Here is a 27,011-nt window from a genome sequence, read left to right on the forward strand (position 1 = left end):
AGAGCAGATTCAAATTGTGTAAACGTTAGTTTAAGAGACAAGCAGACAGACACCTCCATGTACCCCTCTGATTCTTTTCAGTTTTATCATAACTGCATAGGCAGTTCTAGAGATATGTAAAAAGCGCGACATAGAAGCATTTGATACACAGCTAACTCGTAACCCCACTCAATTTGTGCTAAAGAACATCCTTAGCAAGTTCCAGCACAATTGGACAAGTTATCTGCTGTATATGCAAAGCTGTAGGGAGTTACATACATTGGCCTGCCTCCACTATACCTCACTTCACCAGGGATACACATATCCAGGGGGATTAACAAGTAGTTCAATCTCTGTTGTGTAAAAATAATGCATACTAATTAATCAGGGCCAAAGTTCAATAAAAGTGTTTAAAAATTAAACGAAAATTGTGCTATTGGCTGGTGCCTTCTAAGATTTCATTCTAATTCTTAAGATATGACAAATATAAATATATATTTTGGGTGTACAGCAACAGATCTACAGTAACCACAACAGCAATGAAATCCAACACCTGGTTTAAAAAAAACAAAGTCATACCTCGCATGATATGGAGAGATTTTTTTTTTTTCTCTCCACAATGGCACAACACTGTCTACAACCCCATTATCACAAATAAAGTTTACCATCATCTTTTTATATACAGAATTTTAAATGCATTTCTCCTCCCAAAAGTTTGGATGTGGCAAGGACCCTACAGATTTCAAAAGATCTAGTGACAGTTCTGCATAATGACTGCTCCATGCAATCTAAATCTTAGCTTTCAACTCACTGGCCCACAGTGAACCCAGGGGCATGTGGGAGCTGAATCAACTGATTTCCCTCTAGCAGCAACATTTGCTGTGAGATCACATGATACCAACACACAGCTACCTCAATGCAGCCTTATACACACTTCACAGACAAAACTGCATGCGTAAAACAGGTAATCAGATAATCAAACCCTTGAGAAGGGTGACACACTTAAAAAGGTGTCCAAGCGGGTAGTTTAATTATACAGAAGGTGGTGAAGGTTTTATCTATAATATTGGTGTAAATTAAAAACATAAAAGATACAAGTTATACCTGACAAGAAGAATCCAAAGAAGTAAAAGATATTTGGACAGCTGCGGTGATCACTAAATGCTAAAGTAAGACATGGCAAATGTTCCACTGTGTCAATTCCAAACTGAATTAAAGAAACAAACTATTTACATTAAATATTCAAATGAATACGTCTTACCTCTTCTAGATCTCTACAGCTTTTCTGCCTCCTTCCAAAGATGCAGGCCAGGTCAGTCTCACTGCGGTTAGATAGGTCCTTTCCTACAAAAACACACATCCTTGTATATAGCCTTACATTGCACAACAGAAAACAAATACAAACTGTTCCAATATTGACGGGTTTCTAAAAGGGATTCTTGAAAGCAAATGTCAGTAAATATAGCCACGGCTATAAATTGAACTTTAGAGAGAGGCGGATGACCATGGCATAAATAGGCTTGCTACTTACTATTCGATTTTTATTTATTTATTTGCCGAATCGACGATTAATAAATAGACGTTTATTTATCTAAAGAGTTTACCGGGTTTTGTTTTTTCAATCTATTTTTCAGTTCAAGCAGAGAATGGGTGAAATCAACCTTTATTAAAAAGAGACTTCAAATTAGGTGATTTGAATGACAGGCGCTGTTGCTGGCAAATTAAAGTGCAGCCGTTCTTATTGACTGACAGTCATTTATAAATGAATGAGAGCATTCTAGCGCTGCTTCCAACGAGATCTGTCAGAACAGGATGAAATGACTGGACGGCGAAAAAACTAGTCTAGCCTATTAAGAGACCACCGAGTTAACAGACAGAAACCCTTAGCCATTCAGAGCGGAACAGAGATGGTACAGACAGCAAGTATAAAAACTGCATAGACTGGAGAGGATTTCGAAATTATTATTTTTGGTACGAAATAAAAAATAGCAAGTGGTTTTACAGACGTTATCCTATATAAATTTATTTCAGTCACCAGTCACCAGTCAAACTCATTTTTGGGGAATTAAGACATTTAACAAGCTTTACAGATTAAAATCAATTCTTTTGACTTTTAAAAAAAAAATCAGTTGCAAAGGAGTTCATCATCTTTACTGTAAAATACATTACGTTGTACGACTCCTGAACAGAGACCCATGTTTTAACTGCAGTTGCTTAAAATCACAGGAGGAACCAAAACTGAACAGCAGCTTTGCAATGAAGGACAATTAAATAGTTACACTGCACCCAATTGCCACCATTTTTTCTCAACCCATTTTTCTCAAATCCAATGAAACGTACTCACAGCTGCACACACTATCTGGCAAATTTCTTACAACATTTATTGACATTTTTCAATCACACATCTATTTTACCTAGCTTTGACTGTCTAGATCAAAGCCAAGTTAGTGTAAATCAAAGAAAGTGCACAAGGAAAACAAGATTCTAGAACAAAAAGGAAAGTTCCATGGAGACAACATTTTAAGGGGTTTCCCCACATTTTTTCTTCGTATATCAAGTACCTCAGGCAATGGTACAGTACAAGACCACAAGGTGGACAAAACAATTTAACTGATGTTGCTCTGTATTACTTCAGAGATCAATTAAAAGACAGAAGTTGGAAAGATAAGAAAGTCACGGGAGGGGGATCCAACAACAGCAGCTTTGCAGTTGAAGCCAAGGTCCCAAATCTGGGGGTTTCAGGATACAATGTGAGGGTTTCATGATAAAATAGCGGTTTACTCAATTGTACCTCAGTTCCAACTAACTGGTAGAAGCCTTACCCAAAACCTAAACGACACTGTATGGTCGGCTGAGCAATCCTCACTAATAAAAAGAAGGAAAATATGCTATTTATTACAGACCAACTAGACACGATCACATAATGAAAAAACATCCCAGTTCTGGCTTGGACTGCTAGTGTTATCAGGGTTCGAATGCTTAGCCAAGCAGCTTCCAGCCAGGAAAGGCTTCATTAATCAATAACAATAAAACAGGGCTTTTGCTACCTATCTAATATCTGAGTGCAAGGTTGATGAATGAGAATGCAATTAAATCTAGGTTTCTGGTTTACACAACCGGTATGCAGAGCATGTAGGAGACGGCGGTGCCTTTCTCAAAAAGGACCACAATCAATCACGGTTCCTTTACTGCAGTTGCTTATACTTAGTCAACATAAATTAGTAGCGAGACTGCCCAGCTTTCTCCAGTCAGGTTTTCACTTTTTGGAATAGTGCATTTCAATCCCTTCTACAGTCCAGCCTAGGAGAACAGTACAGCCTGCGTATATAACTTGGAACTGGTTGGGGGGGGGGGGGGGGGGGGGTAACAAGGATTGCAGACCAACGTGACGTTCTGACTAACAACTGGGACAGAACCGTTTATCTGGCGACTGGTCCGAGTTCAGTTCTAGTCTGAGCCCAGTTTTAGACTGTTAAATGCTGCCTTAACCTAGACTGGTGCCAAATCAGGGTTTAGACCCAATGTTGCTGTTGATAACATATGCTTTTCTTGATGTGCCTTTCCAGCCTTCATATATGCCACTCACTTGTCCGAAATGTCCTGTTCTGGTCCTAGGCCAGTTTTGCAGTTCGGGAGACTGGGAACTGCCCGCTTAGAAGGTCACAGGAAAATACCTAACTCCAAACTTCAAACCTCCTCCCAAAGATTTATTTTTGTTTGTTTTACAAATAAGGAGTCATATTTAATGCTGATTTTTACTTTGAAATACAATTCTGATAAGTAAAAAAATATGGTCAAGACTTGGATAAGAGGAGCACTAATTCAAACTGTTTGTCAAGGAAAACTAAAGAAAAGGGTATTCGACCCCACAACTAACATGACTACACCTGTAGCACAATACATCCGTATGCATTTAAACCAATACCTGTGAATGTTGCAACACCCCTGGCTGCCAAGCAACACAAGATAAAACACTGGAAATGCCCACGCACAGAGGACATGCTGCACGCTCCAAGGGGGCTCAGCTTAACATTTAGCTGCAAGGCTTCGTCCGGGCAAGTTCCACGAACTGCCCGAGGACAAAATGAGCACGATGAAGACAGTTCTGCCTGGCAACGACAGCAGTGTACACATTACAACTAGATTCTAGCATAGGTGTGTGACCTGAAGAGAACCCTGCATATCGCTTCTGATGTCAAATTGAGTTGGCAAGAGTAAAATAAAAATCTAGAAATACTTGTCTTGCTGCACCATTTTAACTACAAATCAAAAAAAAAAAACAAACACCCTGTGCTGACAGAATAATATTCCACTGTATAAACACTACAATGGTTGAACGTTTTGAGAAAATACTAAAAATGTTAAACACTTAAACTATTAACATCCCCAGTCCATGCCAGTATTAAGAACTCATAGGCATTAGGCTGCAGCTACAGTACAGAGCCCTATTAAAAGATCCAATTACCATTATTTGGTGCCTCTGCTTTCCAAGTTTCATTGATCTGGGAGTTTTTTTTTTTTTTTTTTTTTTTTTTTTTTTACAGTAGCAAAATGCCCTTTTGATTATATAACCAGAGTTCTTCTCTTTAATTATTTATCTTGTATTGCATCACTTTATTTCACAAGCCCTATTTTATATTGGTTTCAGTTGAATAAGCTTAACACTAGAACTGCCATGACAGTCTTTTGATCAGTTTTAGCAATTAAATTAAAATTCTCTGCATTTGTGAATTTTTCGCACATGTCCGTTCCTAAGTGTTACTACTATTTTAATTAAATACCCACACAATGTTTCAGCTGCATAATCTTAAAAAGGTATAAGCTAGAAGCACTTACTTCTTAAAAGGCCAGAGCAGCTTTTTTAAGCTCCTATTAAAATCAATAAAATATAGTCAACAACTTAGCCTGGCCTTTGTAATACAATCAGTCAATATGAAAGAACGTATTATAATCCTGTTGAGTGCTTGAAATGCTGATGAAAGCCATTCTACACATCATATATTATTATTATTATTATTATTCTAAGCTCTCTGCACAGATCAGTGACCATCGGGACTGATGCTAAATGAAAGCCAGAGACTGTTGCATTTCACAACACAACAAAGCATGGTGTGGATGTACTTGATCAAATGGCACAGGAGTATTCCGTCAAAGATGGTTCTCGCAGGCGGTCTGTGGCTGTTTTTTATATTTTGGACCTGGCTTTTGTTTTGTGCAAGAAGTGCACCAGGAACACAATCTCCCAGAGGGACTTCATTTTGCAGCTAGCCCTGGAGCTACAGCAGAAACATTTTGATCAGAGAATTGCAAACCAGCTTGCAAATGCCCTCAACCTTCAGCCAGCGCTGCGCTCACTGGCACACTGAAGAAAAGGTTGCTAAATGCAACAGAAACAAAACTTTGGATGCCTGCGCCCGCTGTGAAAAGGCAGTCTGTGGTACTTGCACTGGTAAAGTTGAAAAGCGTGTTTTCTGTGTGTACTGTACTAAATAGACAGCTGTATTAGATGTGCCTTTGAACTCCGTTTCCCTCAAAGCGCATTCACATTGCTTGCTATGTTATATTTTAGTTATGCTATTTTTATAACTAGGTTTTTTTTTATTTTTTTTATTTTCTATATGAACATAGCTTTCTAAACCTGTTTACAAAGTAGTTTATTGTGCAATGTTTATTTTACTATAGTTTCATATTTGTTAATTTTCAATGTATATGAAATGTTTTTACTATCCAAATGTTATATATTGTTCATAAATAAAAAAAATATTAAGTTGTGTCCGATTGTTTTACATTTTCATAAATTCAAAGCTGTTTTAAAACAGAAGCCAAATGAACCGCTGCAGCAATTGTAACTAGTCAGAAATTTCGGCGGTTCCAGTGTTAATTTTATGGCTCCTGCATTAGCTTAGGCAGATTGATTCTCGCAACTAAAACAAACAGAATACAACTCGCCAGATACTAACAAAAAACCCTGCCAACAGCAGAAGAGAAGTTCGGTAAAGATACAGAGCACCGCGTTCAATCTCAAATAACAAATGTATTTTTAGCATTAACAGGAAAAGGGAGTGAGCAACCTTTCATCCCAATCTTAATCTAGAAAATGTTCACACAAGTATGAAAAAAGTTGGTTGGTTGTGCTTGAAACTGAGCAACTGTGTTTCTAAAGTAAATTTCAAAAAGGGTGCTTAACGTGAGCCAAAATCATCATTAAAAGCGCCAAGCACTAGGTTACAATTGACCAATTAATTTATTACGTCCTCAGCTGGAAGAGGTCATTAAAGTCAAGATGACTTTCCCTATTGGCACTTTGATAAAGAACAACTATGACCCGTTTCTGTGGATCATAAGAGCCCTTTCTGAGATCCAAATAATCAGTACCAGGCTGTTTGTAATATGAAGTGCTGCTACAAACCTAAAACAACAAAGCAGACAGCAGAACTGCTTTACAAAAAAGGGTAAAAGATTATGTTGAAAGCCGTAGTTATGCAAGGTCACTGTATGGGGGTAGCAAGGTCCTTGGGTAAGCTGCCTCTGGGGCCAGTGGCAACACACCTGTAAGCTGGGTATACTTTCCAAGTCAGGCTTCATTTTCAAGCTTGTCAGAGGAGGCGTTATTTATCTTAAGTTTGTTAGGATGTTGAGATTTAGACTTTCCTAGAATTAAATTAATAATATGCCACTGCAATCCTTAAACCTACATCTCTGATATACTTGTGTGCAATTATTTCTCTCAAGCCACCATTATATACGCACCTTTAGTGAATTTCATGTAGTGGACTCGCTTTCTTGAAGACTTGGATTTCTCCTCCAGACTGAAGCTCTCTTTCTCAGGGGGTTGAGATTCTGAAACAAAATGGCAAGGCCAGCAAAGAACCACACTTAAACATGTGTGTATACTTGATAAACGTGTCTCCATGTTGTGAAGTAATTCAGTTTATTAACCATACCTAAAGCTTTTTAGAGAATATCAATGTATATGGTTTTCAATATAAAATCACTATTAAGAGTGCAGGCAGTCAGTACACTACAGGAAAGTGGCTATATGTGGTTAAACATGAGCTTGAAAAAGGAGATTTACCTACACAAAGCAAATGGTTTATAAGCACCACAGGCTTGCTGTAACATTTATGACACCTTTATATGTTACACAGCTCTCCAACTGTCATGATTGCAAAAGCAGTAACACAAGTTTATTGAAACTTACTGGGCTTTTTTTTTTCCCCTCTCCATAATTTCAACTTTTTACTGTCTGCTAAAAAACAAAAACACAGTCTATGGTATGTTTTTATATGTGTTAGTTAAAATGCAGTCTGTACTTCTTAACTGTGCCTATTACACTAGCACCACCATATGGTTATCCAGCTTTACTGCAATCACACTGTCAAAGTAGTGACTTCAGCCAAGTTAGAATGGATGCAGAGAACAAATCAAGGGTATGACCAGTTTTGCTACAGCCATTCAAAATGTTGTAACGGTGCTAATGATGTATTGTGAAAATAGCCCTAAGGTGATTAGACATTCAAAAAGGTGGGAAGGATCATTCACTATACGGTGTCCTAATCATAAAGTTAAGTTATAAAGAGGCTTTTTGATTTTGACAAGACCCACTGACATAGACATTGGATCAGGATCCATTTGCCTAGGGTTAACAGAGGCTATTGAAGGTAAAGAATACAGCACTTACTCAAGACTGTTTACATCTGGCTTTATTATTCTTAATTCAAAGCTTATGGCAGTGTCGAATAGAGTGATTCCATTTAATCCCTGCTACTGAACTGAACTTTCATTTAAGGGAATGAAAAAAGGAAAGAACCAACATTTATAAAACATATTTGCTTTTTTGACGTTTCTGGTTGCACTTTTACTGAACTGATAATCTTGGGTTGAAATGAAACTAGTAAATAAATTTTTTTTTAAAAAAACAAAGAACCAAAAAACTTTTAACATAAGAAATGTGATGTTAAAACCTCAGCCAGAAATCTTTTAACTTATTTATTTAAAGTGCTTTACCATAAAGGAGTCCCTGCCAGCGCTCTGAAAAACAAATGAAATGCAACAGAGGCCAGCGTTTCACTTACCATTTTGCCCATGGCAGTTGTTCAGGTCTGCAAGAAGTTGGTTAAAATCATCCTGATGAGCAATCCAGTTGTCCTAATAAAAATGAAATGAATTCCATCAAACATTTACAATTCCTAAATAAAAAAAAAAAAAAGCATCTCAGTTCAGTCTTGATCTGTAGGACCAACTAGTTTATTGAAATTTAGAGTACCGCTGATAAAAGTGGCTTGATCACCTGGTAGCATGGAACGCCGATAACATCACAAATTACACATCATAAGAATTCTATAGGGTCTCACACATTAGCCTGCCAGCCTATTTTACCTATTTATTTATTTATTTGTTTTAAAAACACATAAGCTGAAATTTACAAGACATTATGTTTCAAAAAAGTTATTCTTCAGAACTGTGACACTTCAATTGTTTCAGCTCTTTTGCAGAAAATTGCCTCATGATGTGCCTGTATCCCCTGTAACATGTCTTACTTCATGTTTGACAGATGTTCCCAGTCCCAGACTGTTATTCTTCATCTGAACCTTGATGTTTTCAGTCGCCCCCTGCTCCTGAGCCCCTAGGCCCTGGGAAAATAGGTTTAAAAAAAAAAAAAAAAAACACCATATTGGTTTAATTTGCCTTTGAACATGACATTGGAATGAAATATTATATACTATATACTATATATATATATATATATATATATATATATATATATATATATATATATATATATATATATATATATATATATACACACACACACACACACACACACACACACACACATACACACACAGCCTATAGAATGTCTATACCCCCTTAACTACTCTACACAAGTGTTTTTAATTATTGGATCTTCTATTAAAAAAAACAACAACTAATGTCTGTTCTTTGTTTTGAAAAATAAAACATCAGTGCATCAATTACCATTGATAAATGCCTGTAAGATAATCTAATAAGAAACTGTTAAATAAATATATATTACAATCAGAACAATGGTACAGCAACAAGATCAAAATTAGGAATGCATTTTGTCAGTACATACATGGAGAAATTGGAAAAATAATAATTACTTAGAAAATCAAAAAGCACACCTTTAGAATACATTCGGTTTGTAGATTATATTTTTGGGGTTTGGACACATGGAGAAGAGTCTCTTTTCCAGTTTCATAAAATGGCAAATGAAATACCCAATAATATTAAGGTGGACCTTCGATGGTCAAGAAAAGAAATATAATTTTTAGATACCATAGTAAAACTTGAAGGAAGTTCAATTGAGACTGACCTCTTCTGTAACCCTACTGACATGCACCAGTATTTCCACACGTCCTCTGCACATCCAACACACACTAAAAGGGCAATCCCAAAGGGTCTCGGAATAAGAATATGCTCTAAAGAAAGTGACTATGTAAAACAAAGTAATATTACAAACACATATTAAAAAGATTAAATTATCTACTAGATTACAAATAGAGATAAAAAGGTCAAGAGTTCCATTAGAATGACTTACTCTAAACGTTCGACTAATATTCTAAAATAGTTTGGAATTGTAGTTTGGAACAATTGTGGATTTTACATAATTGAAAAAAAAAAAAAAGTATTTAAGGCCCCAGATGTAGCATTCAAAAGAGAAGCTAATACACCAATCTCGGACTTAGGTAATGCTCCTCCCCCTACTAGTTTCCCCTAGCAACCACATGACCTCAGTGTTTTACCCCCTCATCTGCATTTTGGCTTTTTCATGATACCACCATCTCCGGATGCTGCAGAGGAGTGGAGTGGTGTCAGGGAATGATAATAATAACCTTTATTTTTATATAGCACCTTTCATAGTGGACCACCACCACAAAGCGCTTTACAAGATATGAGACTAGTGTGTGTGAACTATGCATCAGCTGCAGAGTCACGAAAGGAGGTTAAGTGACTTGCTCAGGGTCACGTAATGAGTCAGTGGCTGAGCTGGGATTTGAACCGGGGACCTGCTGGTTACAAGCCTGTTTCTTTAACCACTGGACCACATACATCACATCCTGATGATGTAATGATGTGTCAGTGACAGCCCAGTGTTACCGGTCCATGAGAACGAGTGATAAGCCACACCATCTGCAAGTTGCAATTGAACAGTCCAATACCTCGTTTCCATAGTCAACCCACCTCAAGTACACACCCTTATTGTCCCCTCAATGATGCATTTCCATGTTTTTGTAAAACTCAAGTTGGCCTCCAATTCGGGCGCATACCCGGGTTCTTTGGTACCATTTCACTATGCAGGCTGGCGTGAATTAATTTGGGCTGAGCAGAAAACATATCACTAATCGTGGAACCCCGGGTCTTTGCAACAATCTTTATGAAAGCCAGTGTCAGTTGCAAATTACAGTTAGAAAAAAACAAAACAGCTTACCTGTAATTTAAAAAAAAAAAAAAAAAAAAAAAACACACACATTTAACATGACAGCACATTATGCAACGTGGAATCATGAAGAAACGTTAACACTGATTACTGTTTGGGGAGCTCAGGTCATTCAAAGTCAGCTTCAAGGATCTTTTCAAAATAAAAGCATTTCAAAATAGAACGCAATTTCTACTTTCTATGAAGTTTATTTCCTCACACAGTATTTCAGTACCTTTCCTTTGGACCATCCCATTTTTTCCAGCATCTTCTGTCCAAACTTGGACTCGTCTTTGCTCCAGGCACTGTTCTGGGGATCGACTGACCACTTCTGCTTTCTACGAGCTGCAACGAAAACAAACTTTAAATCACACCACTGAAAATGGCAAAGTATATGGCGACGCGAGGCTACTCCACCCCTTTTTACACGGTTACGTATTCTTCAAAACATTGTATGTCACTGAAAATGAACTTGCAAGTACAGTACTGTAATGAACAAAGCTGCAAATAACCCAAAGCTTCAAACACTTGCATTTCTTAGTATTCTCTAAAAACAAAACAAATAACTTTAAGTATTTATTAACAAATAAAACAGAAGTTCTGATGTACTTCAAATACAGACATGTTAGAGGAATTACACTCAAGGGTGGAACAGCCTCAAAGCCACGCATTTCTCTGTAACCACTCTTATTAATGTTTCAGTATGTTTAACACACCTTTGTCAAGGGAAAGTGTGTTTGAAAACAAACGCTGGAGGTACTTCTAGGCTTGGGATGCCATGGTAATTACATATTTATTTATATCTAAAAATCTACTTGTGCTTGTGATGTCATTTACTGTACACATATACACAGTAACAGCACTAATCATGGCAGCAACAAATGATTTACAGCAAGACTAGGGGTTGGGAATGTGTTAACCCTTTCCCTTCAATCAGACCCTTCACTTACTAAATATTGATAACCCTGAACACATAAATCGCCTCCTCTTTTAAAATAGGCTAAATATTTTAACGAGCAAGACACCTCACAAGTAGAATGGTCACCCCAAAATGTTCTCCTTTTTGTAGGTGCACTCTACAACTGGGGATGGGAGTTCGTTACCAGAGCTTTACTCATAACTTGCTCACTAAATATCTTGGTATCCCTGAACAGATAATTGTTTAGAAAAAAAAAAAAAAAAGATTTTAACGAGCAACCAGTCTCAAGTTCAGTGGAACACTAAATAAGATGACTTTATTAACAATGTTAAATGAATGACTGTGTGGCGCAGTAATGACGGTCAAGAAGGTACATTCAGTGTAGTACTGTCCTTGGCAGTCCTTAGCCAAAGTATTGTTGAGGGTAAAATTAAGAGAAAACGTCACATCCAGTCACTTATCGGAGAGACTTAAAATATGTACGAAAATAAAGGTAAAAGCAGTCCTAGAAATGCAGCGTTACATGTACTTACAGTCAGTAAAAATAACATCAAGCGTACAAACTTTTTACGCTTTGTTGTTTAGAAGTTCTGGTTATGTTATGTAAACCGTAATTATCCGATCATTATGACATCGACAATAAATTTCACTACATGTGCTCAACACAGCATGCACACAAACAAGTGTCCACCGCAGCAACATGACATTGGTCGGCTGTCCAGATTCTAGAATGTATTGTTAGGATGGCTCTCCTTAAATGCATATGCCTGTTTTAAGTTACACTACGACTAGATTATAATCACAACTTAATGCAAAGTATCCCATGTGGAAGCACTTACGTTCTGCTAGCATCGCCATCTTGGGTGCTTCGTTCAAATGTTAAAACCATAGACATATATATATATAGAACTAGATCCTGACTGATTTCAGTCCTCCACCTTGGATGCTTATAGGTCTGCCGCTGAGGGCGCTGTATCCAGTGTAAACAGGCAGATACGCGCAGCTTTTTTCGGGGTTTAATTTTTTGTCCTCAGTAAATTATATTTTTAAACTTGGGTTTTAAAGTATTAAATTATTCACCAAGTCTCGCAATGTCTTGTTAATTTATCTATTTAGTTGCAAAAGCAAAAATCAAGATATACACATATAGCCTACAAGACATAGCTAGGCTTTATATTAAGAATGCTTTCCAGTATTCATTTACAGCATATACATTACAATGTGTATAGTTACATTACAAAAATACATACAATACATTATATATATAAATGCAAACAATACATCATATAATACATTTGGGTCATTTTAGGGTTACCAGATTTCCTGAGTGATAAAAATGATTTATAAACAAATAACAATAACAGCTCTGAAACAGTATTAAAAATATGTTGTTAATTGCAGAACATTTATTACAGTAATTTATTATGTACTATTGTAACATTGTAATGTATAGGCTATAAGAGAATACTGGAAAGCATTCTTAATTAAATTTTCACTCTTTGTCAAATATCCGCGATTTCATTTAGAAACTGATACGGATAACAATGTTTATTTAATTTATAATCATGTCCTATCTCGAAATGTCTAATTACATACATTTCATGTAAACGTAGACAATGTATTATTCCAGTAAGCATCAATTTGTGTTGCCTATGGTTTAGAAATGTGCGGCAAAAACATGTTTTTATAAACAAAATGAGATTTATTACAGCACTGAAAGACACTGACTGTAGATAGAAACAGAAAGACATTGAAGAGTGTTTATGTGTACATATCGTGATTTTTGCTTTTGCAACTAAATAGATAAATTAACTAGACATTGCAAGATTTGGAGAATATTGTAACAGTTTAATATCCAAGTTTAAAAATACAATTTTATTAAAGCTAAATAAATGAAACCCCGAAAAAAGCTGCGCGTATCTGCCTGTTTACACTGGATACAGCGCTCTCAGCGGCAGACCTATAAGCATCCAAGGTGGCGGATCTAGTTCTATATTTATGTCTATGGTTAAAACAACGTGGAGTGTGGCCGCATATATGCCAAACTATATTTTGGAGAGTATATAAATAAATAAACAAATACATAAATAAATACAAACTATCAGTGTATGTCACGCACAAAAAACAAAAAAAATACGGATGACATTCGTACAAAAAAAATAAAAAATAAATAGCGGCGACCTTGAAAGTCACCATATATGTGTACTAAATTGAGGGCTTGTCTGAAGTGCATTCTGGGAATGCAGTGCTTTTGGCAGGATAACAGAAAATACCAATACGAGCTGAGAGGAGGCTGGAGATGTTGAAGTCAAGAAGGTATTTAAAATGTTTAATTGCAGGGGTATGCCCTGGATGTTAATGTTGTTACATGTGAATCATGCTGTATTGTGTTTTGTTGTTCAGTTAGGTTTTTACCAAAGCTAACTGGAACTATTCAGCTTTACTACACGCTGTTTTTATTTTACGAAAATATACTACGCACACCCAAACAATTATGGTAGGTCTCTGGAATACAGTTTTATAGTTTACAATATGAAGTCATTATGCTGGTGCAATAGGGGGCTCTCTGGGTCAGGTTCTTGGCATCACTGATCAGATTGTTTGGCCTCTTTCAAAGAATAGCATGGTGGGTAATCCCAGGTTTCTGGTCAAAAGTCGGATGAATGAATCTTGTGTTAAATACCGTTATACACAGATGTAACTATTACTATATTCACGTTATTGTTTTGAGATTCTGCTTTTATTAGGGCGCTCTCCTAAATCTCTTGTTTAGAAAGATACAGTGTATTAATGTGTGACAGGATAGCAATCTGCAGTGTGGGTGCGTGCATTCGCTGCTGAGGGACAGGCAGGAGATCGAGATGAAGGTTGAAGTTGAGAAGCCCGCAGGTTAACAGGATTTATTTACATGTCAATACACTGAACAGCTTACATGACACTACCAGCAATGGCAGTACACGGATCACATGCAACAGTGTAGGAAAACTGGTCTGGAGGAATTGATGAATTATGTAACACTAGAGGGTAGTATATACCACATACCGTACTGAGATTTACTCTGAGACTCCAAAACACCCTTATACTGTACAGTTACAGTACGTCACAAAATAAATGCGTTAGGAGAGTTATTCAACGTACTGCTGCGCCAGTCTGTATTTGGTGTCTAGTTGGGAACCCTTTCTCAATGGGCCAGTTTTCATGCGGGGCTATTTACACATGAAGTGGCGATGCGCTTGCACATTTAGGAGAATTACCCATGTGAATCAGGTTTGTGGTCGGGGGGGGGGTTCCCGGCCAAAGAGAGGGATGGGTAAACATAATTTACTCATGTAAATGGAAACCCTAATTTCGCGTGCAAATGTAAATGAGCTTGTTTGTTATTCCTTACGTGACACAGCTATAATGGGTTCCAAGACGGCAGAAAGTGGGCGGTTTTATGGTTAGCAGTGGTATATTTCACCTTAACGATAATGCGGGCAGCTTTTTTATTGTTGTTTTTTTGCTGTGTCTGCCCTGTCATGCTGTATATCTCAAGTGGGTTTATAGTTGTGTATAAAACCTCTTACAAATATACCATGAACTGCGTTATGCCCATGTTATGGTGATCTGCAGTACCTGTTGGTCAGTTTCATTTTATACCTCCCAAGTTAATTTTTAATTAATGTGTTGTAAGATAAATTACTTAAAATAGTATTCACTACTAACTGCTTGACACCCCACTAATGACGTTTGAAAAACAATTTGGGCAAGAACAGTAAAACATATTATTAAACAACCAGACACTAGTTATTCAGAAAATTGCAGATTAGATTCCACATGCCAAAAAAATCTAAAAAAAAATCTAATCTTGATTTTTTTGAGGATGCAACGTCGATAATGGATAAGCAGATGACATGGTTTATTTAGATTTCCAGAAAGCTTTTGACAAAGTCCCGCACAAAAGATTAATTCTCAAACTGAACGCAGTTGGAATTCAAGGAAACACATGTACATGGATTAGGGAGTGGTTAACAGGTAGAAAACAGAAAGTACTGATTAGAGGAAAAACCTCAGAATGGAGTGTGGTAACCAGTGGTGTACCACAGGGATCAGTATTAGGTCCTCTGCTATTCCTAATCTACATTAATGATTTAGATTCTGTTATAGTAAGCAAACTTGTTAAATTTGCAGACGACACAAAAGTAGGAGGAGTGGCAAACACTGTTGCAGCAGCAAAGGTCATTCAAAATGATCTAGACAAGATTCAGAACTGGGCAGACACATGGCAAATTACATTTAATAGAGAAAAGTGTAAGGTACTGCACGCAGGAAATAAATGTACATTATAAATATCATATGGGAGATACTGAAATTGGAGAAGGAATCTATGAAAAAGACTTAGGAGTTTTTGTTGACTCAGAAATGTCTTCATCTAGACAATGTGGGGAAGCTATAAAAAAGGCAAACAAGATGCTTGGATACAGTGTGAAAAGTGTTTAATTTAAATCAAGGGAAGTAATGTTAAAACTGTACAATGCACTAGTAAGACCTCATCTTGAATATTGTGTTCAGTTCTGGTCACCTAGCTATACAAAAGATATTGCTGTTCTAGAAAGAGTGCAAGAAGAGCGACCAGAATTATTCCGGGCTTAAAAGGCATGTCATATGCAGACAGGCTAAGAATTTAATCTGTTCAGTCTTGAACAAAGAAGACTGCGCAGCAACCTAATTCAAGCATTCAAAATTCTAAAAAGTATTGACAATGTCGACCCAAGGGACTTTTTCGACCTGAAAAAAGAAACAAGGACCAGGGGTCACAAATGGAGATTAGACAGAGGGCCATTCAGAACAGAAAATAGGAGGCACTTTTTTACACAGAGAATTGTGAGGGTCTGGAATCAACTCCCCAGTAATGTTGTTGAAGCTGACACCCTGGGATCCTTCAAGAAGCTGCTTGATGAGATTTTGGGATCAATAAGCTACTAACAACCAAACGAGCAAGATGGGCCGAATGGCCTCCTCTTGTTTGTAAACTTTCTTATGTTCTTATATTGCATTAAATACATTAAAAAGATGTATTGCAGTTATCCATTTTGTATTCTCCCATAAAACAAAGGGTTAATGTCCAGCATTGGAAATAAGAGCCACGAAATGTGCCTGCCTGGACAACTGAGGAAGTCAGCAAGTAACAAAAATGCTTATTCACTGCCAAACATGAACTACTTTAGATGTGTAATGGCTGCAGTATAGGATACTGACCTTAGGTTTAGGGTTTCGGTGTTGGGAGAGGATTATTCATTGTTTTATTAACACTAATATCATAGTCAACCAGAGTTCAGTGTCCTGACAGAAACATTTGGTGGTACCTTTGTAAGGACAGCAGCCCATGTAGGCAGTTGTTTACAGTTTTCCTTCGTTGCTTAAAGCGCGTATTTTGGGCTTTTCTTGTAGCTGGTCGTTTATGTCAAACATGCGTAAAAATGGTAGGTCCCTGGTCTCGGTGCGCAGCACAAGATTATCTTCCATGAATGGAGACTTGTCAGCCTCAGAATAGCAGAACGGACAGTAATACCTCCCCACCCCTGAGCTTTTTGGATTGTCAATTGTGACCGTAATGGCCCATGGCTAGGGTCTCGCTTACAGTTTCCAACTTGATCTGGAGAACGAGTTTGTTTTTTTTCTGTCAGAAATCTGGGAACCCTGATGGCAACAATTATGTCCTGAAATTCCCATTTATCATCCATTGCACTTATGAATATATCATATATATATTTTACTTTGAATTGCTTTTTTCACTTTTTGCATTAAACGCACCATCCCGTTTAAATTTTTACTGCGGAGGGTAATTGCTTCTCATCAACTTAAGTCTCCAACTAATTCTACGAGTCTTCTCTCCTTTCTCAAATGCACAAACCCCCTTGAAACCCTTTCCCAACATAGGGGACTTGTTGCTAGGGAGGTGACGTCACTGCCCTGTGGCTTTTGTTGCGTTGCTGCCTGCTACAACTGAACAACTTGTCGGCTAAAATAAAAAACAACTTGCAAGTATATATTTAATTTGATTTGTATTATTGTGCAATGCGGTTATGGTAACAGTAAGATGTTAATGCTTTGTTTTTAATTGTTTTGTATATTTTAGTTTGTGATATGTTTCGGGCAGTACGAAATAAAATGAGCAGCAATTCCAAGGGACATTGCCAATATATGACTGTGTGCAGCTAAGGTTTAAAGTCGGATTATTCTTTAGTAGTGTGTGGCCCACTGTAAACATTAGGATAAACTATTTTTCTGGATAAGTTTGGTTGCGCACCTTTGTTCTAGATCATGTGCTTAGTTTTTATTTGTTTAAAATTCTTTATCTACAGAATAAAACAGAAAATAACAAGCTGACCTCAGCCCTTTCTCATTGGAAGTCAAGTGTAGGCTGCTGGCTGCTAGGCTGTTGTGAAACTGCGCAGGGTTTTAATTCCTGGAAATGGGCATCAACAAAGTAACATTATATCACCATCACACGGACAGTATTTCCTACTAAACAAAACAAGTCACAGACAGCAGCAAGGTCTAACTGTCCCATATCAGTGGTAAAACACACATTAGATGGAAAAATAAAGGGATATTGGGAGGCGATTTGTCTAAAAGGTTTTTTTTTTTTTTTTTTTTTTTTAATTTGCGTTATTATTAATGTGTTTATAATTTGTTGAAGCATTTGGAATACACAAACTGCTGTATCCTGGTAGCTTCATTGTTGATCAGGTGTTATGACAGCTAACTGACTTTAAACAACAGTGCATCAAGTGATAAGGTAACAAACATCAAGTAGAAGCAAAGTTTCACCTATACAGTACAGTACTTTTTACCATTGTCTTTAAAATAGCTCCATATTTCAAACTGAAAAATAGAATACAAGCAAAGAATGGAAGAAATATACAACTAGATTTTAAAACATTGTCCTCTAAGTAAATGACAGTACACAACATAGTTAAAATAGATCAGGTTAAACTATCAACACACTACAAAATACTGTATATAAGCCTGAATTCCTGATAGCAAAACCAAGAATAGGCTACTATAAACACGTGTTTTATTTCTGATTACATTTTTGATACCATTGTTCTTGAAAGGTTACCTTGGAAGTTAATCTTAAGTTTTACGCTCAGACCAGTTCTGGGTAACTGGCACCTGTTGGTCTTCTGTAATATCTATAATATTCATTGACATACCCAGGCATGTACAGTCAGGGATTTAAAATCAACAAAAAAGAAGAAAACAAGAGACATTTTTGATGCGTCTCATTATTATCTGCCTTTGTCTCCTCATATAAAAACATATTTGCACATCTACACTGTAAACTATACTGTATTTATACATACTTGGGTTTATAGTTTGCCCGTTTGCTTCAGTTGTGCATATTCATTGAAAAGACCAAATTCTTACTCAATTACTTTTTATTGTATAGAGAAAATGATCAATTTTGAATGGCATAAGGCATTTTTTTCTTCATGTATAAATGTTATGTTTAATCCTGAAATATCTGTTTTTAGACTGAAATGCCATGAAATAAGCAATTTCTTACTGTGAAAAAAATACAGCCCTACTGTGACATGATGGCTTGTAGTGATGTCAGACCAGGAAGGAAATTACAACAGTACTATGGTATGGAAGCGCTGATGCATGAGTTTATTGAAAATTTAAAGATTTAAACACAAAACACTGAACAAAACAAAAGGCACGATGGCCAAAACAAACTGTCACGGAACAAAACAAGTATCAACAAGTATCTAAACTAGTCAGAGTAGCAATTGTTATCTTTCGGTTTTACTTTTACTCCTCCTCATAACTCACGTCCCTCTCTGAACACACCAACCTTGTGTGAAAACTGTAATGTTATAGTGAAAACTGACTCTCTTATGCAGCTGTGCCGGGACTCACTTGCTAATCAGTTATTCACTTGAATCCCAGCACAGTTTGCATGTGAATTAGTTGTGCACTTCCCATGCCCCCATACAAATGCACACTTTAGTCTGCATGTGAAGTGATTATGCAATCCCTGTGCCTAAAAACAAATATACATTTTAAATCACCTGTGCTACATAGTCCATACTTCCTGCACCACTACATACATACATATAACATCCCACATACAACGTAAAACACAAAATACGCACAGGGGCAGGGCACCCTGACACGCCTACTTATCAGTAATTGAAGTCTATCTAAGAAATGCACATTTCTAATAGTCTGATGGTTCAAACATTTTGCTTGGCTCAGCTTGTTGTAAGTCTTTACATGTATACCATGGGGTGCTGTATTCAGGAAAATTCATGTAGATATTAAAATTGTATTAAGATGCCATTTCCCATAAATAAATAACAGGCTAACAGATTAAACACTCCTCCATATTTACTTGGTTCAAGCATTATATGGGTAGGGGGTGGGAGAGAATAAAATGCAATAAATATGCGTTGTGAGTGTGAGTTAATCCTTTATTGCCAGTTGCTTTGAGAGTCTGCAGACTTGCTCCTTGAGTGATGTCATTCTCTGGAAAGGCTTAGAGGCGAGTGCAGTGTAGGGTAATAAATGTCAAGCAGGATGTATCGCCCTATTAACGCAGTACTTGGAATAATAATGGTTTGGAATCTTGGGATGCACACTGCAGGTCCGCAGGGCGTCACTGCAGGCAGGTATGATGAGGGTCGATTAACTTGGTCAGGGCCCTCTGGGTGTGCTGTTGTGTACAGCTGAACAATCTTAAACTAAAATACAACTCTTTCATATCTGTTTGTAACCTTTATAAAAAATGTTCCACAGTAAAATTGCAGTTTTGCATGGTTATACAATGCATTTACCAAATTAACATGGTTTGCCTTATCATACCTCTGTGCACTTACTGTTTGTCACTCTGTGGCCTGTGAGCCAAAAAAACATGTTTCTGCTACTATATGCAGCAGCAGGGTGTTATGAATTCCATCTCTGAGCTCAGAAATCAAAACAGAAATGTACATTTAAAAAAAAAAAAAAAAAAATTCAAGATTGAATCACCAAACTTTGAACAAGGGACTGATTTCAAGGATAAAAAGTGATATTTTATATATCAGTTATGCATTTTTTAAAACAAAGATACAATACAGCGTGTATTTGTTAATTGCTTTCAGCTGGCAAGTATTGTAAATTGAAGCCAGCTGACAGATATAAAAAGGCAGCAGTCAGTCTACTCAGGGCTGCTGAGTAGAGGGAAACGGCTTGTGTACTCTGTTCCGAGCAGTCACGAGTGTGAGAGCTGTGTGTATTTTGTTTTATGCTGGATAAACGGCTTAGTCATCCTGCAAGCTAGTCAGCGACCTGCATAAAGGTGTAGTTAGCGCTCCGAAGGAGCTAGATGTTTATTTCGTTTTTTGTTTATTTTGTATTATTTAAATGTGTGCGCAAACGCTAAAAAACAAATTTTTGTGTCGTATCTGTCATTTATGGGGGCAAACAAACGACCATGAGTGAGACAGTGTTAATATATATAAATAAATAATTTGGGGCACATTGCTTCTCTTGCTCAAGGGATCTGGTAGTGCGTTATAGCTGGCCTGATCTGCAGGGTAGTATACAGTTTGTTCTATTTTGGCACACAGCAACCTCGGCCATCTTGGTTATGTAGTTTGTTTGATCTGCAGTTCCACTGCCACCTTGTCTACTGTATCTGTGCAACATTCTTACTTCACTACAGGTACATCAACAGTGGCAATAATACTGCTGACTTATTCAACCATAGTGGAGAATCCCTCGGGCAACTACAGTCTTTGTGTATGGTTCATCATATTCCATTCCCCCACGATGGGCTTACATTATTCCCTAATAGTTAATATTACAGTGGCAACACTCTGAAGAGATTAGATTAATATAGAATAGATTAGAGTTTATAACATTTGTAAATTATTAACTTTTCACTGCCATGGTTAGCAAATAAGGCTTTTAATATTCAATTACAAAGAAAGCAATCCCAATATGATGTTTTTTATCATGGGCCTATTGCAGTATGACACTATTTTAAATCAAGTGCAAATGCTAAAACACATCTTTAAATGGAATCCAATCATTTAGTAGGAAAGGGCACTGAAATAATTTAAGTGATTTCTTGTAATTCTGTTTTTTCTCACCATCATTAGATGTCCTCACTCATCAAGAAAAGCAAATTGAAGCAATTACTTTTTCATATTTTTTTGAGGTTAAAGAAGCTTAAACATAGCAAACAAACATGTTTTGACCAAAAAATGGCCGTCCTCAGTGTTTCTCATATTGCACTGCCAGCTGTACTCTATTTAACGAACTATCAATTAATCAGTTGTTATTATCAACAATAAATAGGCAAATACCACTCAATTATTTAATCATATAATCGGTACATACACATTAACAAAAATAAATTATCAATTATATTATTTTCAGATAACTAATTACAGCTGCAATGTATAAGATAAAAATAGGAAACTAGTTACCAATTTCACAAAAACATTAAATATTTCAATCAGCATAGGTTACAAAAGGTAAATATACCTTTACCTTTTCACCGGCTTCAAAGTGAATTTTACAGTCACTTCCTTGTCTATAGTCCAGTAGAGGATATCTATTGTGGTGACATTTCCATGGCAATGGTTGATGAAAGGGAATTGATCTGTGAAGTAACTTACAAAAAATGATGGTGATTAAGTAGATTCAAGAAAATGCACAGAGTCCTTTTCTTCAATCAGTTGCCAGGTTTATTGAAATATGCAGGGAGTCTGGTCCCAGGTACAGGACAAACACAATACTCAACATTACAATGTTTGCATGACATTAAATACCCTTCTATATAGATGGTCCACCTCCCCTTTCTCTGACACTTAACCAATGGTCAAGGTAATTTAATTTATTGTGTGAGTGTTAATGTGTGTGTGTCTGTGTGTGTAGTCTAGTGTGACAACCTCCGAACTCAGTGCATTCTTCACACTCCTGGAGACACAAGGTCCATACATCTGCCTTTTGTTATCTCCTTGCGACCCCGTTTGATCCTAGTGGCATTATCCCTTTCGATCTCTCTGAAGTCTTTAGAGCCTGTATTTGTAATTAAAAAATAAGTTATTGGTATTGGCTTATTCAATTTTCAATTTAATAACCCACCCTCTTGCAGCTGATAAAACAGTAGCCTATTAGGTAAGTTATTTAATCTCTCTCTGTTAGTTTATCTGCCTGTAGCAAACAGATTCCTTTCTCTGTTTTTATTGTTTTTTTAAATCAAGTTATAAAACCCTTTTCAAAAACGTGTTAGTTTGATTAATATCACACCATGCATTTTCAAGAATTTACAAATAAATCTGTTAATTCTTGAAAAATAAGTTTCTAAAAACATTCCATATTCAGTACTGCTGATTATCCAGTACCACCATCCACCAAGCCTACAGTCCTATACTGCACTGTAAAATCCCTTGCGCCAACATTCCTATTTCATTCTCATGTGATCTGTGGTTTCAAATATGTATTCATAGGTGATTCATAAAATTCACATAAAATTGTCTTTAAAACATAAAATTCACAAACAAACAAACATTTGTTTTCTTCTTAACTTGCTTCATGCAAATGTAGCATATCTCTAATAAAATATTTCAAGGTTGATTTACTTAATTAGTTTCAGATTTATTGATCAACACAAACATTTGTTTTCTTTGTATAAGTGTTTTTTCAAGCAGTCAATGTTGCAGCAATCTCTACATTATCAAACCCTCTCGGGGCAAGACTCTCTGCACTTTCTTTTCTAGTTAACCCTTAGAAAAAACAAAAAAAAGCTCTGTGTATATCAATATAATCCAACACAAACTTTTTCATTGTTCCTTTGTATATTTGTGTTACTGTTTTAGTCCAAAGGTTGGCCATTCTTTTGCAGTCAAACAATTCATCAATTAACCTGGGTCTCTTTCCCTTATCAAACCCTCTTATGATCGGGGCAAGACAATAAGTATTCGTGCTGGTTCTTAGTACGTAGTTTTACTAAGAAGTTACTTTATCTCCACGCTTAAGCAAAATCAGAACTCAAACAATCAAACAATCATTAATAAACAAACTTCTTAATTACATTTTAATGTGACCTTTTAATTTTATTTTTACAACATGTATTCCTCAAAGTTGATACAGAATCTTTAGCATTAGTTTTTTTTTTGTTTTGTTTTGTTTTTTGTGGGCTACCAGTCTTGAATTGCCTTTGTCTTTTTCTTCTTACGAGACACACACTCCTGATCTGTTACATGAACATGTACATTACTGTTCTGTACATATCTTCCCTTTTTGCCATGTTTTAAAACATAGCCTATGTTCCATATTCTCCAGTCATCCATTTGATGACCGTCAATATTATATTTTAACATATTTGGAGTTGATCAGACTCCCAACAAAACAAAACTAACAAAAAAACAACACCACTTTTTAGTTTTGTCTTGTTGTTACCAATGTTCCGTGTTTAAAGCTATGCTTAAGGAAGCATAAAATTTTATTTTGGTTTATTGCACATTTAATTTACACTTTTGTATGTGCTATTGGGCTTAACTGGAACTTATTGTCTGATTGTTCCTTATTTGTACCACCTAATGTGGACAGTTAAATAAGAGGCTTATCCTATTGCCCCCTTATCGTGACATATAAACCAAACAGTACAAACAAAGTCAAAACAAGTGTAACAAATCTTCTCAAAAACAAACGTAAAACATAAATCCGAGTATGCCCGTACCTGTTGAGCAATACAAGTCTGTGTAACTAGTCCAATAAACTCTACTGGCACGTCATAACACTACACGATTTACTCATGACTTTTTTTAGGATTCCAGAGGTCCTCTTTCATACCTAAAGTCCTAATAGTCAATACACTTTTAATTAAGCAGTCTTAACTAATTGTGTCCTCAATGTACATGAATTATCAAGTAGTCAAAAGTCCTCTTTCATACTTTACCCTTGATTCTCACTACATTCTAAAAACTGCATATAAAACAAAAAACCAGTAACTACTCACCAATGTACGTGGTTATATGTTCGAGCTGAAGTCCTGATTCAAAGATTCTCCACACCGTCTGAGCTGAAAGTAGAAACAGTCTCCTTCTGTCTGCTTTGTCCTGGTCCTCTTCATGGGATACAGGCTTGCAAAAAAGGTTTCTCCGTAATCAAGTATCAACTCTCCCGGTATTTGGGAAAAAAAAAGTATCAAGAAACAGACTCCTGGCTGGCTCGCCAATGAAGTAACTTACAAAAAATGATGGTGATTAAGTAGAGTCAAGAAAATGCACAGAGTCCTTTTCTTCAATCAGTTGCCAGGTTTATTGAACCAATGGTCAAGGTAATTTAATTTATTGTGTGAGTGTTAATGTGTGTGTGTCTGTGTGTGTAGTCTAGTGTGACAACCTCAGAACTCAGTGCATTCTTCACACTCCTGGAGACAAAAGGTCCATACATCTGCCTTTTGTTATCACCTTGCGACCCCGTTTGATCCTAGTGGCATTATCCCTTTCGATCTCTCTGAAGTCTTTAGAGCCTGTTCACTTCTAGTCCACAGCATTGTTATCTCGTTAGCTTGCATTCAGTGTTGGGCAAGAAACTTGTAGACACAAGGTCTCTATCAATTGTAAGCAGTACATGCAATTTGAACCAAACAGTCTGCTATCTGCAATATTAGTCTCTTTTTCAGAAAAAACACCAGTATAGCTCTGCCAGTCCACATGCGTAGCAAACTGCTAATCAATTTTCAATCCATGTTTTCCAACAATCTGGCTAAACCAAAGCTCTAGATTTTATGCACCATAGCTTATGATAGATAAGTTAACTGATAACTGTGATGGTTTTGCCCTTGCCTGTCTGCATGGTATTGGGGTTCTTTCTAACTAAGAACTGTCCAGAGACCATCCGAACTGTATTTCAAATATTTTCTGCATAGCGTAACCTGGAAGGTGTGTGAATATTGAAAGCAAATGATGGAATTGTAGTTAGAATTATACATGTTTGGCTAGTAGCCTGCAGTGTTGTGTGATTGACAAAATACACATTTATAACATTTTATTAAGGCTTACTTCTGACAGTGACCCACATGTGTATCTTTTTCCTGCTTCTGTCTCTGCATGTGATTGGCCCCTCCCACTGTAAAATCTAAAATGTTTTTAAGGACACTCCAATGAAGTGCTTGGTACTTCACCAAAGGGAGCCTCCGTGCTGAAATTTGTTGTGTTTATTTAAGCAGGGCTAAATGTACATGTGAATGCGGATATTGAATTGCGATTAGAAAAAACTGTGAACTTCATTTGGTGTAGGTTAGCTTGGTAGAACCGTTCAATTGTTTTCTATATACAGAGTAAATATAATGTGCAAAACAGGGCTTGTTTCTACAAGTCGCTTTCAAAGCTGGCAGACCTTGAAAGCAGAATTAGAAAAGATTTGTACTACTAGATTGATAAAGTGGGTGGTTTTCCTTTTGGTGAAACAGTGGCATATTGTGAAGAATAGTGCTGTTGAAGCAGAAATAGTTTCAAAATGCAAACACAGGATAGTGTGGGTGTACACTGTTCTCATATGGTAACAGTGAAGGATTGGTTGGTTGGATTAGTTACTATACAAATAGTTATTATAAGTTTCGCTCTGTTAAGTTACTGTATGCTTATTTTGCTCTTAATTGAAATTATTTTATTGTACTTTCATAACAGTTGTTATCTGTATGATGATACACTAATGTGATATTTTATAATGTGATACTTTGTACTGTGGTAACTTGTAACAATTGCAAGTCACCTTGGATAAGGGCTTTTGCTAAGAAATAATAATAATAATAATAATAATAATAATAATAATAATAATAATAATAATAATAATAATAATTAGAACGTGTTATTTGATCTGACTGACAGGTGTGCAATGTTACTCTATACAGCTATGCTAAAAAAAGTTTTGCATCACCTTACAGAATTAACTCATTTTTGCTTCCAAAAGTCAAATGAAACCTACTGATTACATTATGTCAACATATTGAATTACATAAAGCTTTGTAGTTTATACAGTACTTAACGAAAAACTTATAAATTGAAAAAGGTGAGATTTCAAACTCTAACATTAAGTACTGTACTGCTATTATGACCTTCAGTAAAAAGGTCAGCTAGTAAATCTAGGTGATGCAGAAGTTTTTGCTCATAGCTGTAGGTAGGGGGTGTATAAGTTTATTGCTTGAAAGAAATTACTTTTTCATGTGGTTTGGAATGAGAGAGCTCATTTGTGCCGTAAAGACTCGATCAAATCACACAGTCCTGCACTCTGTAGGTAATTTTAAACTGTTTTTACCTTCCATAAATGAAACCAGTCTCAAACAAATATGTAACTTAGAAGTATTTTTCAGTAATAGATTAAAAACTATGTCAACACAAAGTACAGTCAACAATGATATGAACAGTGTACCAACCTCACTGCATAATTGGGTGCCTGGTTGGGCCAGCAATCTACTAGATATTGCTGCCTACTGTCATGGAATGTATTAACTGCTCAAGGAAAATACTCTTATAACTTGGTAACTGTTATGGTATGTACTGTAGTACAGTATTTCTGCACGAGTGTATGCATTGACATATTTTACTGGGGCTTTGACTTGTGTGTCTTGGAAATTTTCAATATTTCATTTAATATGATTCAGTTAAAATGTGTTTGACACTGATG

The 27,011-nt window shown here is 36.4% G+C and overlaps 1 protein-coding gene across 1 annotated transcript in view; it reads right to left on the minus strand.

Moving 5' to 3' along the window:
- The window catches only part of pinx1 (PIN2 (TERF1) interacting telomerase inhibitor 1), a 42,499-nt gene extending 30,289 nt beyond the window's left edge, over positions 1–12,210 (minus strand). The window contains exons 1-6 of the mRNA XM_041253344.1: positions 12,179–12,210; positions 10,656–10,765; positions 8,520–8,612; positions 8,055–8,127; positions 6,730–6,819; positions 1,241–1,323 (exon numbers count right to left, since the gene is read on the minus strand). Of these exons, the coding sequence (XP_041109278.1) occupies positions 1,241–1,323; positions 6,730–6,819; positions 8,055–8,127; positions 8,520–8,612; positions 10,656–10,765; positions 12,179–12,197 (468 nt within the window). The 5' untranslated portion in view covers positions 12,198–12,210. The remainder of the gene's footprint in view (positions 1–1,240; positions 1,324–6,729; positions 6,820–8,054; positions 8,128–8,519; positions 8,613–10,655; positions 10,766–12,178) is intronic.
- Between the last annotated feature and the right edge of the window lie 14,801 nt (positions 12,211–27,011).

This window comes from Polyodon spathula, chromosome 6 (assembly GCF_017654505.1).
Source record: "Polyodon spathula isolate WHYD16114869_AA chromosome 6, ASM1765450v1, whole genome shotgun sequence".
Lineage (NCBI taxonomy): Eukaryota > Metazoa > Chordata > Actinopteri > Acipenseriformes > Polyodontidae > Polyodon > Polyodon spathula.